The 18,067-nt window shown below is 33.4% G+C and overlaps 3 protein-coding genes across 5 annotated transcripts; 1 reads left to right on the top strand and 2 right to left on the bottom strand.

Moving 5' to 3' along the window:
- Positions 1 to 1,028: 1,028 nt before the first annotated feature.
- On the bottom strand, positions 1,029 to 5,998 carry LOC143181196 (RNA polymerase II-associated protein 1). The gene is made up of 8 exons (XM_076381498.1): positions 5,010 to 5,998; positions 4,254 to 4,926; positions 3,675 to 4,179; positions 3,419 to 3,588; positions 3,188 to 3,347; positions 2,824 to 3,103; positions 2,629 to 2,735; positions 1,029 to 2,540 (listed from the first exon to the last, which is right to left on the bottom strand). Exons 1-8 carry the CDS (start codon positions 5,487 to 5,489, stop codon positions 1,205 to 1,207), a joined length of 3,711 nt encoding a protein of 1,236 aa, XP_076237613.1. The 5' UTR covers positions 5,490 to 5,998; the 3' UTR covers positions 1,029 to 1,204.
- A 136-nt stretch (positions 5,999 to 6,134) lies between these two features.
- Top3beta (DNA topoisomerase 3-beta) lies at positions 6,135 to 9,946 on the bottom strand. The gene is made up of 14 exons (XM_076381513.1): positions 9,856 to 9,946; positions 9,646 to 9,788; positions 9,294 to 9,488; positions 9,046 to 9,213; positions 8,831 to 8,959; positions 8,603 to 8,721; positions 8,323 to 8,523; positions 8,035 to 8,239; positions 7,779 to 7,961; positions 7,490 to 7,699; positions 7,209 to 7,426; positions 6,916 to 7,140; positions 6,591 to 6,852; positions 6,135 to 6,520 (listed from the first exon to the last, which is right to left on the bottom strand). Exons 1-14 carry the CDS (start codon positions 9,944 to 9,946, stop codon positions 6,314 to 6,316), a joined length of 2,556 nt encoding a protein of 851 aa, XP_076237628.1. The 3' UTR covers positions 6,135 to 6,313.
- A 98-nt stretch (positions 9,947 to 10,044) lies between these two features.
- Positions 10,045 to 12,887, top strand: Vps2 (vacuolar protein sorting 2). 3 transcript variants are annotated; one of them, XM_076381532.1, is made up of 6 exons: positions 10,045 to 10,093; positions 10,174 to 10,277; positions 11,093 to 11,293; positions 11,364 to 11,539; positions 11,624 to 11,758; positions 11,835 to 12,128. In XM_076381532.1, exons 3-6 carry the CDS (start codon positions 11,126 to 11,128, stop codon positions 12,037 to 12,039), a joined length of 684 nt encoding a protein of 227 aa, XP_076237647.1. In that variant the 5' UTR covers positions 10,045 to 10,093; positions 10,174 to 10,277; positions 11,093 to 11,125; the 3' UTR covers positions 12,040 to 12,128. The 3 variants fall into 3 exon arrangements, with proteins under 3 accessions (XP_076237647.1, XP_076237655.1, XP_076237638.1); XM_076381540.1 differs by lacking the exons at positions 10,045 to 10,093; positions 10,174 to 10,277 and adding exons at positions 10,688 to 11,010; positions 12,184 to 12,887 and having other exon boundaries at positions 11,835 to 12,076; XM_076381523.1 differs by lacking the exons at positions 10,045 to 10,093; positions 10,174 to 10,277 and adding an exon at positions 10,688 to 11,010.
- Positions 12,888 to 18,067: the final 5,180 nt, after the last annotated feature.

An 18,067-nucleotide genomic window follows, 5' to 3' on the forward strand; every position in this document is an offset into this window, starting at 1 on the left:
CTAATCGTACTATGTCCGATTTTCTCAACAATTATTAAATATTCAATACGTATGTATAAATTTCCGTCTCTGATCTTATATTGATCATATAGGGTGTTCTAAAATCATCAAACGAATCAAAGTATGCGAAAAATTGAGAAATACTTTACCATTTTGCAATGCGAGGCTTGATTTTCAAAACGTAACCAACAAATTCTCTAAGTCTAATTACTGGTGCGCGTTATTTAAATATCTATGGCGTCCTCATAGAATTAAGCATACACTAAAATACGGCACAATAATAATTCGTTCAGTTTGTTCAATAAAAACGAATTTCACCTTAATATCACATGACTCGACCTTTTATTCTTTTGCCTTGATCTGCCAGTAACGAGTTGCAAGGAATATTTTTCGAAATAGTTCGACAAAGGTATGTATGAAAAAATATTAAAGTCTATTTCAAAATTCAAAACACATGAAATGTGTAAATGACATAATATTTAGGATAATATTAAGGCAACAAATTGCTATATTTTTTACTGAATCAATAAACATTTTTTCTATTTATTGGATTTCTAAATTTTACGTAATTTTATCTTAAACACGAGGTTCTATATTACAGTAAAAAACTTATATATTTCAAATTGTTATATAACTTTTAGAACATCCTATATAAACGTTTATTTTTATATAATTAATTTATGTAAGTTAAATAGAGTTGGTAATTATCATTTTTACATTTATGATGAAATAAATTTATAAAAGAATCATAGAAATTTTTATTTTATAAATTGTCTGTAAAACAGGTTCTTATAAAAATATAGATATTGATATTTCTGTTATGAATTATCAGGTTGGATATTTACAAAAAATGTGAATGAATTATTTAAGTAATGAAACTAAATTTTAAATATATTAACAATAGTAAATATCATTTTTAAACATACATACACTCATGTGCGAATATATTACTATTTATATATTAACAAGAATTTCAATTATTATACCTTGATAAATAAATCTGAGCAATCAGGAAAAATTACCAAACAGTGCCTCTATGTTTTATTTAATTATAAAGACAGATTGTTCCTATTATTTATTTTTAAAATAGTTTAATAGTATTAACGTCTGTATATTTTACAAGCAACTGAAATAAATTACTTTCTAAACAGTATTCTCGATTTTTAATTCTGTGAATTTCAATATATTAGAAATTTCTGCAAAATTACATTGTAGGTGGCTCATAATACAGTAAAAGAGTAGCTAAAGCTTTATTAGGTATTTTCTCCAATTGTGTTCTCATTCTTACTGCCAGTTTATCTGGCTTCTTTAAATACATTGCAGAATGATGCACTGCAATTGCATAAGGAATAGGACACCAATTTTGGTTGACAACTCCCCTAACAAGAGCTGTAATGTAACTTTCGATTAAAGACGTATCTTCTTCAAGGGGATAGAAATATTCTTTTAATGGTATTACTAATTGTTCCACAGGTAGCCTGATGTATCGAAGTAAACCTGCATGCTCAGACCATAATAGTCTCCTATAATGAACATCATGTCTTTGTGCAATTGGTATCAATAAAGTCATTGAAAACCCATAGTCACTATAAGAAGTTGAACAAAAGTGCTCACACATAGCAGTAAATAAGTCAGTGAATGAAGTAAGGCCTGGTAAATCTACTGTAAAATTAAGACTTTTGTAATGGTCTTTTAATAACGTTGATGTGGCTCTAGTAAGCAGAGCAGACACATCAGGATCTAAGTAAACTGTATCACATAGATATACTAATACCAATCTGCTGAACCTTAAGCTCTGCGATAGCTTCTCAACCAAATCTGGTAGTAACAATTCTAAACTTAAGACAGTTAAAATAACAGATTTATCTTCGTCGTTACATGCGCTACTGTTTCTACATTTCGTATAAACGTGTACCACAGGTAAATAAAGCCAGTCTTTAGGCATTGCCGCCTGATCCCATTCACCATTCGAAGCCACATATCGCTCATACAAGGCAGCCACATCACGAGATAGATTTAATTTAATATTTTCAATGTTCGAGTCCAAATTTAATTTTTCTAATTCACTTGCCACTATTGCTAAATTCAACTTTTCCTCCGACAAAGCGATCCTGATCATGCTTTTCACTTCAAGCTCAGAATCAGCAGGTAAAGATGATACAAGTTTGATAGCAATTTTCCAAACAATATGCGACATTCTGTTATCCAGTTTATCTTTAACAAGGAAGGCTGTCTTTACTAAAGCAACCAAGAAAAATAATTCAGATCTTGTGTACCATGACCTCTCTAAACTCCAGTCGGCTGTTTCTAATTTTTTTAAGTATTTACAAAGCTGAGGATGACTGAACAATGTTTGAATTTCTTCTACGAAAGAATTACTAACGAATGTGTTTAAAACTGTTGTAAGAAAGGGTATGCAAGATTGCTGAGATACTATAGGCTGCAACCGTCCATCTTCAGTTAATACTCCTAAATGAGGTAGGCAAGAAGGCTCACGTTCAGTAGCTGGACTACAGTCGCTCAATAAATTTGATGTAGAGCTGCAAAGATATGAAACATTAACAGTAATTACATCAAAAAACTAGATTAAAAAACAAAAATACAAAAAATAGATTACATGCAACTTACCCGAGTTTAGAGAACACCTGCGATCGAGATATGATCAACGTTTTAATTGCAGAGACGTTATCGCTGACTGCTAGTAACGTTTCGGCGATGATTTTGGTCTTGCCCCACTACAAAATTACAATTTTTAATAAATATTTAACAATCATATATTATTTACAACGAAAATGTATACGTAATAATTAAGTTACAACGTACCGTAACAGTATCCAAAGATAATAATTGTGTACTCCATTTAGACAGCAGAACTGATACATTTGCTCTTAAAGGTGGAAGACAACTGGCAACAGCAATTACAGATGCTGCATACTCGCAAGATAACTCAGATGCACTGTGTATATCGTAATTACTTAACAAAAGTTGCAATTGCGATAGGAGAATTAATTGTGCTCCTGTTAAGCTATCCATTGCTTCTCCATGAAATAGTAAGGTTCTCCATAATCGTAAACTTTCAATGCTAAGATTGAAACTTTTCTGCCTAAATGGGGAACATTAATTATCCTTTAAATTAGTTACCACTATTTTTGATTAGTATTAAGTTAAAGATATGTATGAAAATTACCCTGCATCACAACTAACGTATGATATAATGCGTGGTACAATCTTAAGACTATTTAATTTTTGTGCAATAGCTTTCCCTCCATAGCAAAGTAAAATACGACAGAATCTAACTGCAGCAATTACAGGAACTCCATAAACATTGTCTATAGTATCTTGCATTGCTGTAATAAAGATATATTTCATTAGTAATTTACAACACATATTCAATACATTAATAGTAAAAAATATGAACCTAATCGATTTGCAGATAGTGGCACAAAGTGTTCAATTATTGTCTCCAGTAAATTTGGTGTGCTTGCAATATTTAATGCAGTTATAGTTGAATATCTTATAAGCCTAATTAATATTTCTAATGCACAAGTTACTCCAACAGGCGATGGCCGCAGTTCACTTAAAATATATCTGCAAATAATTTCATTCTGTTTATTAGTTAATTGCCTGAAAAGTACGTATTTATTTGTTTACTAAAATAAAGTTATTAAAAATACCTAATCCTTAACAGTATATCAGTCCTTAACAATGCAGCCACTGCGTCTAATTGTGCCAGTTCATGATCCTTCAGATTACTTGTATCAGTAACATCTGTTTTCGGCGGAGTTATAATAGGTTCTCTGAAATTCTGAAAACCATACAGCCTGTCGAGACAAAGTTCGTCTGCTTCACTGTACAGAAAAGCTCTAAGTGCTTGTAAGGTTGCTGTAATTACAGCAACTGATGTATCATCCAAGGAAAATCTTAATAATAATAAAAGATTTCTTTGGCTTAAGGTAGTCAAAGGTGGTGGTTGTAACACTTTATCGTACCACCCCTTACGACTCTTTTCCATAACATTCGCCAGTGTTGTAAGAGCTGTACAACGTTGTTGCTGTGTGGCTGATCTGCTTAATTGTAACAATTCTTGTAAGGAATATCCAGGGCGTTCAGGTTCTTCTCCATGATGGTGGAGACCTTTTTCAAGTGGTACATTTTCATCTTTATATGGTAATAGTAAACCTGTTCAAAAACAGCACACTTAAACAGTTTTCATAATTAAAATGCTTTAAAATAACTGTAAGTAGAAGGCTTACCATTGAAATCAAAGCGAGCATTATATGGTTCATCTGGAGCAGGTTCATTCTTTGGTTCAACAGGTATATCCTCCATCCACTTCAACTTTGCAAGTTCAAGGGAATTCATGTGCACCCAACCTTTTGCTTTAGCTTCTTTCATTAATTCTTTAGGTGGTTTTGGTACACTTTCTTTAAGTTCATCTACTTGCATTGATGTGCTGTCACTATTTTTAGATAAATCTTTACATTTGTCTGAGTATTCTAGTTCATCCACCTGCATTAATGTAGTATCATCATTCTTTGATGTACCTTCATCATGTGTGTTGGAAGATTCTGTGATTAATTTTTCTACATTCATAGGTGATCTCTGTTGCTTTTTACTAAAAATGCTGGATTCTTGAGTCCCCTGTATTTTCTGTTTTTTATTCCTCCTGTCCTTTAGAAACTGGATTATTTCTGGCTTAAGAGTCATTTCAAGTTTACTTTTCTCTTTTAATATATCTTCTTGGCTCATCTGATTTAATTTTTCCAAATTCTCTTTGTGTATCTCTGATGCCCATAATCCTTCTACTATGATACTACTTTTATCATTTGATGAAACTTCATACTCCTGAGGACTCCCTACTTGATTTTCTACAACCTCTTTCTTAGCAACTTGCTGCCAAAATAAACTTTGATTGCCATCACTTTTCTAAAAGAAATATTTAAAAAGTAATATATTAAAAATGAACCTTTAAACTTAAATCTATGTAAAGACAATAAAATAAGAAGTACCATATGTTTAGAAATAAAAACTTCTGGGAAACCTTTGTTTGCACCATGAAAAGTCTCATTCTCTGGAAATTTTATATTGCTGGAAATATATTTCTTTTCAACAATATTCCCTAATATTATATTAGATGGTGCTATTGGTATATTGTGAACAGAATCCTGCAATCCTGCTTTTAAACTCTTTTCAACCTCCCCTTTAATTGCAGAATTTAGAACATCACCACTAGATTGCGAAGTAGAAACTCTGTCTTGTGTTTTAAGTTTTTTCAACTGAGAGAATCTCGATTTTATTTTAGTAGTATCACTTTGACTTTCTGATGTTCCTGGATAGCTATCAGTGCTCGAAGGTTTTGAAGAACCTCGCAAATTAATTACTTTTGCTGATGGTTGTTGCTTATTCTTCAAAAACTCTTCTTGCATGCGAAATAATTCCTCTTCGCTATCGGTCGGCTTAGGCCGTTTTAGAATGGGTTCACCATTCATGATTAAATCTTTTAAAATTCACTACTTCTCCTTAAAAATCGTAAAATTTATTTGTAATAAATCACTTTGTCTCTTCGTCACTAGATTATTCGTAGGTTATAAAGTTATACACAAATAGTGACATCTTCATTCGTTTCTGTATTTCACTACAGTCAAACACATATTTTAACATTATGATGTCACATTTTTTCCCTGTTTTACATAAGAGTTAAAACGAGGTGTTATGTACATAAAAAATATTTTCACCCTCGATTAACCTAAAACGTTCGTGTCAGTCGTGTGGTTATCAAACAATGAATAAGCATTAACGATATATATGTCTAATAGAGTTGTCACTCGCTGTATTTTTTCATCACACATTAAGGCAGCATTTTCATGTCACACCCGACGTTATCGACGCAGTCTAAAATAAGATAACAGCGCTACAAGTGAGAGGAACTAAAATTAGATATTACTGAAAACATTTCAAATTTGCAGTGATCTGATAGTGTAAAATAGTGTAGGGTATTGTAGAATAATGTAGATTTATAGAGTCGTGTTAAATAGTGTAGTTCTAAAACATTGTTCTGTCCTGCTCGATATATCCTGGCCTCACAAATTTAATAACTTTCTCATTTCAGATACTATAAATAATGTGAAATAACATATGAATAGTGAAATATTTATTACAATTAGAAAAACATAATTAAAGGACTGCAGTTAAGATGCCCAATTTCTTGAGATAAAGGACACATGAATTTGTGTCAAAGATTCCGCAGTTGTGTTCCTTCAAATATGTCAATGTTTGAAAAGGGAATGATTTCTATATTCCATTTACAAAGTTGTTATACAAAATATGCTGCCAGCTGGGCCATTTTGTCCTTTGGTGGGCGAGGCTTGCCTCGACTTCGACCTTTAGCGTGGCCACGGCTACGAGTTGTAACAGGTTTCGAGGCAACGGCGCGATGTTTCTCTACAAGAGGTGCGAAAGCTGGCGTGCAAAATACACAGCCAGTCATTTCTGTTGCTTCATTAGGTAGCTTACTCTTTTCCTAGAATTCGAAAAAAACGTCAGCTTCACAGATGAAAACCACAATATAATAACCAAAACTGATTTTTTACCTGTTTATATTCCACAGTCACTAACTGTGCTCCACAATCGCATACCTCTGTGTCGACCATTACTTTATGAGCATTTTCGAAGAAATGAATAATAACGTCGCAACGATTGCATCCCAATTTCCATTTAGGTGCAGCCGATGGATCAAGGACGAGTATTCCCGAATCACATTCAAGACAACTCGACAAACCAGTAGAGTTCATACCATGGGGACAGGTTGGATGTGTACACGAATTACAACCGCTCATTCCTTTCTTCATGTCCCTATCATTCATATCGTACGCATTAATAAAATAGCAGAGCAAAATAATATGACTGGATAGTTACCTGAATGGTGGATTGTTATAGCAATAAGGACAAAACGTGTAGCTTTTCCCCCGTGCTCCGGTGGACCATGAAAGCAATTCGAAATCATCCAATGGACATTTTAGTTCCTTATAAATACGTATGTTGCCATTTTGCGGGAGGTTATACGTTTCGTTGCAATGGGCACAATGCATTCTTGATGGTTTCGTTTGAATGTATTTCATGTAGCGTCGACACTTTCCGCACCTGAACATAGAGCAACACTCTTAATAAAATGAATAATAAAGCAAAACAGATTATGTTCCGTTTTCTACCTAGAGTGTGCCTTTCCTGACGCAGAAAGAGGAGAAAAGGAAACTTCAAACAATTGGTCCATCGCCTCTATGCTTTGGACGAAGTAATGAAACTTCTGCTTGAAAATTTCTACTGTGTGCTGTAATACAGCGTGATAGTCTGCTCGTCCTAGAGCTATCAGATTCAACTGTTCTTCTACTGCAGATCTCATTGTAGGCAGAACCAACTCAGGATCTATCTAATATTAATGAACAATTAATATCAAACTGGTACTAATCTTCCGTAGAAGATGAGTATGTACCTTTTGGTATCCATGAACCAATACGATTCCTAGCGATGTGGGAACTAGTTTCCGACCAGACGCGACATTAACGTAATTTCTCATACATATGTTATTAATGTGCACTGGAATGGAGGCATCGGTTCCAATACCGTGCTTCTCCATCAATGATATCAATTCAGCTTCTGTCAAGTAGTCTGGAGGTTGCGTGTAGCACTCAAGCAACTTGGTCTATGATAAATATCAGAAATAAATACTCGTGATTTAGTGTTAATTTTCACAACTAAGATTAAATGAATCTGTTGCTAACCTCTTGTATGCTAACTTTTTCGCCAGGCGTAAATCTTGGCAATGTATCGTTGCCTCCAAGTGTCTGCCAGGTTAGAATACTGGTGTATCCTGGGTCCAACAAGCTATGACCATTTGCAGTAAAAATATCCATTCCTATTTCAAACACTACCGTCGTGCTTAGGTACTTACAATCTTGAGCCAGCTGTAATTCATGAAATATTTAATATTTGTGTAACTCAAAAAGAGCTCATAATACAATCATGTAACACACTTACAGTGGCAATAAAATGTCGAGTTATATAGTCATATAGCCTCCACGAATCTCCATCTAGCTCATTTCTTGTAGCATGTTTCATCGGAGTAATAGGAGGATGGTCCCCTGCATTGTGCCCTTTTTTCGGTCTGTTAATGCCAGTCGATAATATTTTACGAACTTGGTCTCCCCAATCAGAACTATTTTGTTGCTGCTTCAATGTTGCACTAAACGTAAACATTTGCGTATCTATGTGAATGAAGGAAATAGTATGAATCTCTTGGAATGAATGAAATTTCATTTGACTTACAGTAAATCAAAATTCTCTGGGTATAAAGTCGTTTCAGTTCGAGGATAGCTTATGTATCCTTGCGTATAGAGACGCTCTGCGATTTGCATAGCATGATGTGGGCCCATTCCTAGGCCTGAACTAGCTACTCTCATTAATTCGACTGTGTTTAAAGCTATGGGTCGTGATTTCGTTTTTTCTACACTGTCCACGCTTACGACCCTTTTATTCAAGACAGTACGTTATCTTGTGTTTCAATACTAGCAGCAAATATAAAATTTTTACATTGTTTAATACTTACGTTGCCTGGTCGTACTCTTTAACGTGACTTAGAAACATATTCGCTACTTCTTTGTCAAAAGATCGTACGCGACTCCAGCTTAAGACAATATCTTGACCATCAGAAGACTTCACTGTAACCTTGAGAGCATTTATCATATTTTTTTATACTGTGTATTTGAATTACTTTATAATAATTATATTGCATCATATACAGAAGTATAGTTATTTAATTGAAGATGAATTATACCTGTAGAACCCAATATGGATCAGGCTTAAATGTTTGGATCTCATCATGCCTTTGTACACAAAATCCTAGAGTTGGTGTTTGGCATGGACCATAAGAAATAAGGGACACATCTAAGTCTCCATATTTCCCCTAATGAAAGAAAAGCATACATATGTGTGAATCTCACCTATAACAAAAGTAATACAATATAAATTATTTTTTTAGAATATCTCTACCTGAAAAAATTTTGTTTGAAACCTTGTGAAAGCACAACCAATCCGTAGATCTAATTCTTGTCGAGCATCTACACTTTTTGCTTCATTCTCATTGGGTTTCACTAAATTTGCCATTGCAGCTTTAATGTCCTTCTCTGTGATAGCAGAAAACCTTGCTCGCCAAATATCCTGCAATAACAAAAAATGTTGGAAATACAAAGTTATGGTTTCAAAATTACTAATTTAAACTAATAATGAGTAACACTCACATTTGGATTCAGTCTTCTATTTGAACCCTGCTGCACTGCATATATAACTTCGAAACAGATATTTTCACCTTCTTTGTCACAATCCAGCCATAATACCAAATAATCACAGTGAGCACTTTCTTTGGCAAGGAAATAAGGTATTTTCAACCTAGGAACTACTTCTTTCTTTTCAGTTGGACAAGAAAATAATTCTGCCTTAAAAATGATCAGAAATATGTAATTAGTATACATGTAAAATTTTTGTCAACTAGGAATACACAGGTACCAGAGATTACAGGATCTAGTTAGGATACCTGCATACCCCTGGTACCAGCATATTGCATAATCATGACTGTCTTTATCCCTTACTTACAGGATCAACTTTATCCCAGCTGTTGTATTTCCCAATGAAATCTGATGTCATAATGTGACCACAAACCGATGTCATTTTAAAGTTTACAGTTTCAGATCTAAATTGACCTACCCACTCGTGTACAGAACAAGATCCATTCATACCTATAATTCATATTTCATTACAAATTTTTGTCTCGATATTTCATGAGCTCCAGGAAACTTAACCTACCTTTTCTAGTAGTACAACGACCATTGCTCAAAATATTAGCGAGGGAAGCCGCTAAAGAGGGCTTTTCAGCCACCATAAATGCAGTCTTCATTTTTGCAAAATTCCTTCACGACGTATTTATATTTACATTAAATTACTAATTTCTATTATAAGACCGTGACAGCATAATACTCCAACAACTTTACTGCCCGATAACACCCAAATAACATCTTGTATATTAGGAAATATCTTCAAACCTGTTAGTATATAATCGAAATTAACTATCACTGCTATTTATTTCTCCTTCTTCACTTAGAAATAATATTTTATTTCGTAAAGATCGATTAAGATGACAGGGATGAAAGGATGAAACCAACCTCCTATTTTTTGACATGCTGCAAAGTGAAGCTGCCAACTACTTATACATAAGTTTACTATTCTAGGTATGTAAAAGTAGATTTACCAATTACCTTTAATTTCTTTGCAAGTAAGAGGACTTGATTTCATTAATCATGGACCTTTCACGTATAAATGTGTATTATAAAAACTATACTTTATACAAAAAATAGGGCTCTTATTAATGTGTTTGAAAAAGGAACAAAATTCCCAAAATTTGTAGGTGACGTTTAGGGGAAAGGGAACCTTCTCCACCACTCCTGTTTAAGGAGGAATAAATTAATTTGGTTGAAAGAAAACGTCAAATTACAGAGAAATTTCTAACAGGCAGAACATTTAAAAAAATAATCTCTAAATTGTTCAGCGTATTGACTGTCAACTTGACATTACATATATCTACATATGTATACAGCATGCACAAGTATTGCAGATTGCAGAGTAGGACATGAGTTGTTTACTCATCTCGTAAGTTCGATAGATCGTATACCTATGCAAGACTGAGAACTGACTAGTGTAATTGGGTGGAATTATTTATATTACGATGCTCTCATTATTTTTATGAAGTTTAAAATGTCAAAATTGATAGCGACATACAAATACAAGTAATAGTGCTTTTACTCGTTTCGGGCTTATGACTCATCGGCTCGTCAACTCTTAATGTTCAGATAGAATCTTTGATATCAAAACTGTAACCTAAAAAAAGACAGTTTTGATTGATAATAATATACTGTCAGAATTTTGTTGAATACAGCTCACAGGCATAGTATTATAATATTTCAGGTACTTTTTTAAGTCGTTTTTTCTTCTCTTTCAGTTTGTATGAATTTAGTTTATGATTAATTACGTATTTACAAAATTTCAGTAAATATTTTGCAGTACTTTATCAAGTGTAAGTATGGAGTGGTTGTTCGGGAAGCGTGTTACTCCTGAGGAGATGCTCAGGAAGAACCAGAGAGCTTTGAATAAAGCAATGCGTGATCTGGATAGAGAAAGAATGAGAATGGAACAGCAGGAAAAGAAAATTATTGCTGATATAAAGAAACTTGCCAAGGATGGGCAAATGGTACTGTTAGTTAAGATCTATGAGCTCTCTCTACTATGGTATTAAATAATTATTGTTAATCATTTAATAGGATGCAGTGAAAATTATGGCTAAAGATCTTGTACGAACTAGACGTTATGTCAAAAAATTCATGTTGATGAAAGCAAACATCCAGGCAGTTTCTCTGAAGATTCAAACATTACGTTCGCAGAACACAATGGCACAGGCAATGAAGGGAGTCACAAGAGCAATGCAAAACATGAACAGGTAAGAATATTCCTTTTTACTTGCAGTTATAATAATGAAATTGTAATGTTTTATGCACACATTAATTTCTCTTTTTTTTTGTAGGCAACTAAATCTTCCTCAAATACAAAAAATATTACAAGAGTTTGAAAAGCAATCAGAAATAATGGATATGAAGGAAGAGATCATGAATGATGCAATAGATGATGCAATGGAAGATGAGGGAGATGAAGAAGAAAGGTAAGTACCAGTTTTTAGAAATAGATCAGTATATAATTACTGGATACTCTAATTTCATTGATCTTATTTCCTTTAGTGATGCTGTTGTGTCGCAAGTTTTGGATGAACTGGGTTTACAATTAACAGACCAATTGTCTGGTTTACCACAAGCATCTGGATCATTGAGTGTAGCAGGTTCAAAGCAACCAGTTGCAGCTGCTGCAGGAAATGATGAAGGCGGTAATCTTGCAGATGCAGATGCTGACTTGCAAGCTAGACTTGAAAATTTACGACGTGAATAAAAATGCAATAAGGTTTCATAGTTTAAAAATGTATAAAGTATGTAAAAAAATATTGATTTTATAAGCATATTGATTTTATACGCTCTGCAGCTTTAGAGATATATTACTTTAGTATAGCATGTTCTCCCTAATTTACTCCTTTAGACAAATAATCTGTAATGCAACAAAAACGTCATTCCTACAATGGACTCAAACAAAATTTCTTCTGGATTGCAACATAGTAATAATAAGGTAAAAAAGGTACTTACACTTTTTACAGAGTTAATCAATACAGAGTTACCTTTTTTATGAAAACGAAACAACTTCACATAACATAAGGAAATCAATGTGTTTAAAATATTCCTGTGTACATATGTTTCTTTGCACAGGAAAATTTGTAAAGAAAACACTGCACTGAAATACCTATTGAATATACTGTAACAAATGCTTACTGTATTTTGATAATTACATGTACATAATTTTACTTGGAAACTTTATAGCTTACGTACATGTACATACGTTTTTATTTTTCTAGCACATATTGTACACTTATTGTAAATCTGTATAAGAAACAACATAATGATTTTTATAAAAAGGGAAAAAAAATTATATAATGTTTTGCGCACGAATAGAAAAGTGAGCGCGATACGCGATAAGTTGTTCCACTGTTTTCACTGAAGTTTAATCTTTCAGTGCTTCGTACGATACTTTGCTTTTTACAGTTGTAAAAATGTTAACGAAAATTGCAAAAAAGCTTGATAACTCAAATACGATGAATATGTTAATGAAATTTATTTATAGACTGCAGTAACTGCAGCAAATAAACTTCTGTACGAACAGAGTTGTGAATTAAAATTCCGTAAAACGAATTTGTGCAATAATTTAATGATCCTATTTAATAAAACATGTGTAATAATACACATGTATGAGAATATATGTGTAACAATTTATATAATGCATACATAGATTATTTGAACGATGAAAAGATTACTGAGAACAGAGGAAAGTATTCTGCATTATATGATTCAATAAATATAGAATAAAATTATAATTAGTAATTGAAATTCCTATTTCTTAATACCCAGGTTATTCGAACTGTACCATCGTATAAACGCAACTACCAAATAAATAGTATAAATAATGTGTTATATTGTACAGTGGAAAATAGGTGTAAAATAATCAATAATTCAGTGAGAAATATGAAATATTATCTCTATTAAACGAAATGTACATATTACATAATAATGCTCAGTAGGTAATCAATCTAATATCCAGATTGTGAAATACAGGTATAAAATAGAAGTCTGGTCTGGTTTTGAATATGACCTAGTAGACATTCAAAATGAATACTAAACAGGATATTAATTAATCGATTAAGTGCACCGAAACGATAATTCGGCATCCTCATGGAAAAAGTTTCAATAAACTATGCAAATGTTGTTGAACCGTAAGAGTACGACAATATTGAAAGAGGAATAGAGAGAAAATAACAAAAGGAAAAAAGAGAAAACTGTTGTTTCATACCGATATTACTAAAGCGGGGAAACGAGGAAGACGCTAAATGCACGCGGATCTACTAACCATTTTTTAAATGGAGTATTCTTTCTAAAATGAATACAATAACCAGGGACGCATTTACTATAAGGCGCATTAAGCACAAACCAGGGTCACATTTTAAACTTACAAACGTAAATTAGATATTACTCTGTTTAAATTTAAATTTAAATTCAAATTCAAATTCAAATTCAAATTCAAATTCAAATTCAAATTCAAATTCAAATTCAAATTTAAATTTAAATTCAAATTCAAATTCAAATTCAAATTTAAATTTGGACTGACTTATTTTTATACTTTTTTTTCAATGCAAATATATATACCAATGTTGTGTTATTCTTATTTTATAAAAGTGAAGTCATTATGGAAATGTCGACTTTTATTTTCAATAAACTTAAGAAAAATGTGTATAAATTTGATTACCTGAAATAGTTATTCTTTCGATATCTCACGATATTGCACCTAGGGCCTCCGAAAGTATAAATGCAGTCCTGGGATTAACAGGTTAGGAATTAAAAAGAAGAATTGTTATCGAAAGTGTGATTAACTATGCTCTTTCGTTCCTTTTCTCTGTCCCCTCGAATCGATAACGAATAGAATTGCGTACAGCAATCGTGACCGCGTGTCATTTCGCACTTCCTCCATTCCCCGAATGGCAAATTCTATAGAAATTACGATGTAAGTTACAAAACTGTGATGGGACCTTCTGTCAATCACATGTATATATATTGTCAATATCTTTTTTCCAAACATCTCAAAGGTACCGTCCAAGCACAACGTACCCCAAGCTAGAATCGTCATACCGAAGAGATATACATATCTTGTAACGCCCCCTCGTCGTATTCTTAGAATTAAACGCATTGAAAATTCGCGCGTATCCGATACCCCGCTAGTCAGACGAAGTATTGTAAAGTACTCTAGATAGTATTCATTATTAATAGTAAATGATAGCAGTAGACACTACGTAAAATAAAGTATTTATAATTTTATAATATTAGAAATGGATCTGCTCTGGTTTACGATCGAACGAACCTTACAAGTTAGAATACTTGTCGATTAAACGGACATCGATCTTCTGGCGGGAAAACTATTTTTAAAAGCGAATGCGCACAGAACCGCGCGAAAGAATCAAATTGAAATATTAATTCTAATTGAACTACTTATCCCTATTTCTGTGTCCTCGAATTAGTATCATTTATGAAAAAAGAATTTTTATTAAAAGTGTAATACTAAAAAATAAAAATATAGCGTGATACTATAAAAATAAAATTCCTCAATTTATATATAAAAGTTCTGTTTTTATAAACGATTTAATTCGAAGGCGCAGAAGTAAGGACAAGTACCCTAGCTGCATCCTCGATTTTGTTCATTTTGCAAATTACCCTGATCTTCGGCAGCCCAACGAAAGCTAACAGTGGATAGAACGAAATAAAAATATTAATTCGTTTCGAGTACGTTTAAAACTATCACCGATCATTCGCAAGTAGTACCATTCCTATGGTAACAGTTTCTCTCTGAATGCAGTTTCGTATCGATCAGGATCGTTTTGGAAATTTTCAGGCGGAACACAACGGGAAACAAATCTCTCGCCGCTTCAGAGTCACGCTCAGTACTGCCCTGACACCCTCAACTTTATTTTGAAATCGAAATTAAATGGCTGAGAAAAATAAAACGACGTCGATATTGTACAAAGATATTTGCTCCTCGTTCCAGCGTTACCGATAAAAAGTTCTCAGAACGAACCTGGCGCACTTGCTATAATGACGCGCGATGTGCTACTGTATAATAGAAAGTCATACGCACCACTGAACCTCATGTTTATTACCGATGATAATTATACGTTTTCTTGTTGAAATGGGAGGGGAATAAATATGCGCGAAGGACAATTTTTCTCTTTCTTAAATATTCGCTATTATAGGTGTGGGATTATTAGACCTTATACACAGTGTATCGTGTATCTGTGCATTTGTGTGTACGTTTTGTACGCATACGTGTCAATCTTATACGTGTATGTACTCATATGCATTTTATGTATGTATTACATGTACATACATGGTGGTAACATATGCAAAGTGTTCGACTATAGGTAGAGAAAAATCTGAGGGGTGTTTCTAGACATCAGAATAAGATAAGTCAAAAATAGCGAAATTTAATTTTGAAATTTAGGTGGATTGATTAAGTAGATAGTCACTACATTCTCATGGCCTGACACATGATGGTACCACTCGATTCGTCGACTTCCAGATGGATTTTAACAATTTCGAAACACTCATAAGTAGCAAACGAAGGTTTCGTAATTTTGTTATTTTTGATTTTTGTTTTATTTTGATGTCTAGAATAACTAGTCAAATTTTCCTCTATTTCTAGTTAAACACCCTGTATATATGTACAGGTAAGCTATGTCAAGAGCACAGCCTTCTCTAGATGCAGCGTTAAGATCTGACAGCTTTCTTCGTATTCTTTTTTGTTCGTTCTTCTTGAGTTGTTGGGTATTATGAACAAGAACTGTTGAGTCGATGTGCAGTAGTGTCCGTTTTATGGTCCCTTAATAATGGTCGCGAATCTGTGACCACTAAGCGGGCACTACTGTCTCTACAAACCGACATGCACATTACGTTTGATAAGAGAGAAGGAAGATTATACTGGTATTAAATACGCTACAGTGATAAATCAAGGAAAAAATACAAGCTGTTGGGTAAATCGTGTAATCTACGAAAGTGACTAAAAAATATAGAATAATATTATTTGTGTCAGAGTACAACTGTGTTTACTACAACGTGGACACTTTCAATAAATACTATCTTTTAAATATTGTATTAAATTCATTTAACTTAAACCTTCTTTTTTTATGAATCTCACCACCTTATCGATTGTTCTACGATTTACCAAACACCCTGTATAAAATGTTGCCAATAAATATTCTGTAATCTGTATTGCAAGTGGGATCGTAAATAAGAATTCGTGCATGTCTGATCCATAGTAATTATCACAATGATTTTCTCGTGTAAGTATCTTTCCATTTACAACCCTTTTTCATCACGAATCGTATGTAAAAAGTTGTAATTAAAATAATTTAATTCGGCCAAGAAGAACAAAAAAGAACGCGTCAGACTGTTCAACAATTCAGCTTGATCGTGGACGTTCGTAGACAGATTGATTAGCAACGAATAGTTAGGCTTTCGATTCAGATTATTGAGCACGCACAACTCAGATTTCATCGATCATGCTATCATTCGTTTATTCCGTGATTCCACTGGTGATACACGATGTGTCTGAGTATACAGTATTTACTCGCTTTAAGCTCGTCGCTATCTACTACACTTCGTAGAATTACTGTTATTCTCCTTCAGTCTTAGCTCCGATAAAACAAATACATTCTATAAGCTCGTGCTTGTAACGAATCACGATACTATAGCGAGTAAAGACTGTAACTGTATTTTTCTCCCTTCGTATGAGCAATAAGAATACCTTTTAGAAGTATTTGATTCGTAAAATGACAATGCAATAGACATAATTAGAACTTTGAAAGATAATGGATTCTGACTTGGTTTTTAAAAGGAAGAATTAATTAGAACAGAAGTTGAAGTATTATTTTCGAACGTTCACGAGAAACTGTGACAAACTTGATATTATGTATGTATACACGTATATATATGTTGGTTTTTGTATTCTCAGTAAGGTATTTACAAAAAAAGTAGCAAAGTACGCTCGTTCGTAACATATGAAGTATAATATCACTGAATCCATTAAAGTTTACTTTGGAGAATTATTAATTGTTCTCGTACGTGCGCGATTGTATTCCACTATAATCTACGTAAACGTTTTCGTAAATTGGTTTGATATTGAGTCAACAACTTTCGCGAACTACTAGTATTTTTTTGCTTCTTTTAACTAGGTTTTTCACAGTCAGTACCGTTTAATGGGTATGGATACAGTTCGGTCGTGAACAGGCCAAAATGTTTTAACCCTTTATTCGACCCTTGGAAAATAGTCCAGGGCGTGACGTCTATTCCTTAAAAAACAAGGAATCCTGCACGACTTCTTTAACGTTCTAAATAAAGGGTCAATCTTGTTTTGCTGTTTGTGGTATACACTCGTTGAATGGTCCGACAGTTATTGCGATATTACACGAATCCCACAGATTTCCTACACAGTTATGATAAACGCGATCACATTTTTCGTTACAACGCCAATGAAGTTACATACGTGAATGTTCTATTTGCTTTGGTCCTTTGCGAATTACGTGTCGTTCAAGTAATTCAAGATAGCTACGCTCGATATCGTTACTTTTGCGATCATCTTAGAGGAACGATCTCCCTTCCGACACCCGTCTAATAATTTCATTTGCAATTATACCAACTGATACGCGTTCTATTTCCTCGAGCTTCTCTGTAGTAATAGCGCAATAACATCTACTGTTTTAGAACAGCAGTCCTCCCATGTCTTAGATCTCTAATCAGCAAACCCTCGACATTTTTTCTTCGTGTACAGACCT

Source organism: Calliopsis andreniformis, chromosome 1, assembly GCF_051401765.1.
Source record: "Calliopsis andreniformis isolate RMS-2024a chromosome 1, iyCalAndr_principal, whole genome shotgun sequence".
Lineage (NCBI taxonomy): Eukaryota > Metazoa > Arthropoda > Insecta > Hymenoptera > Andrenidae > Calliopsis > Calliopsis andreniformis.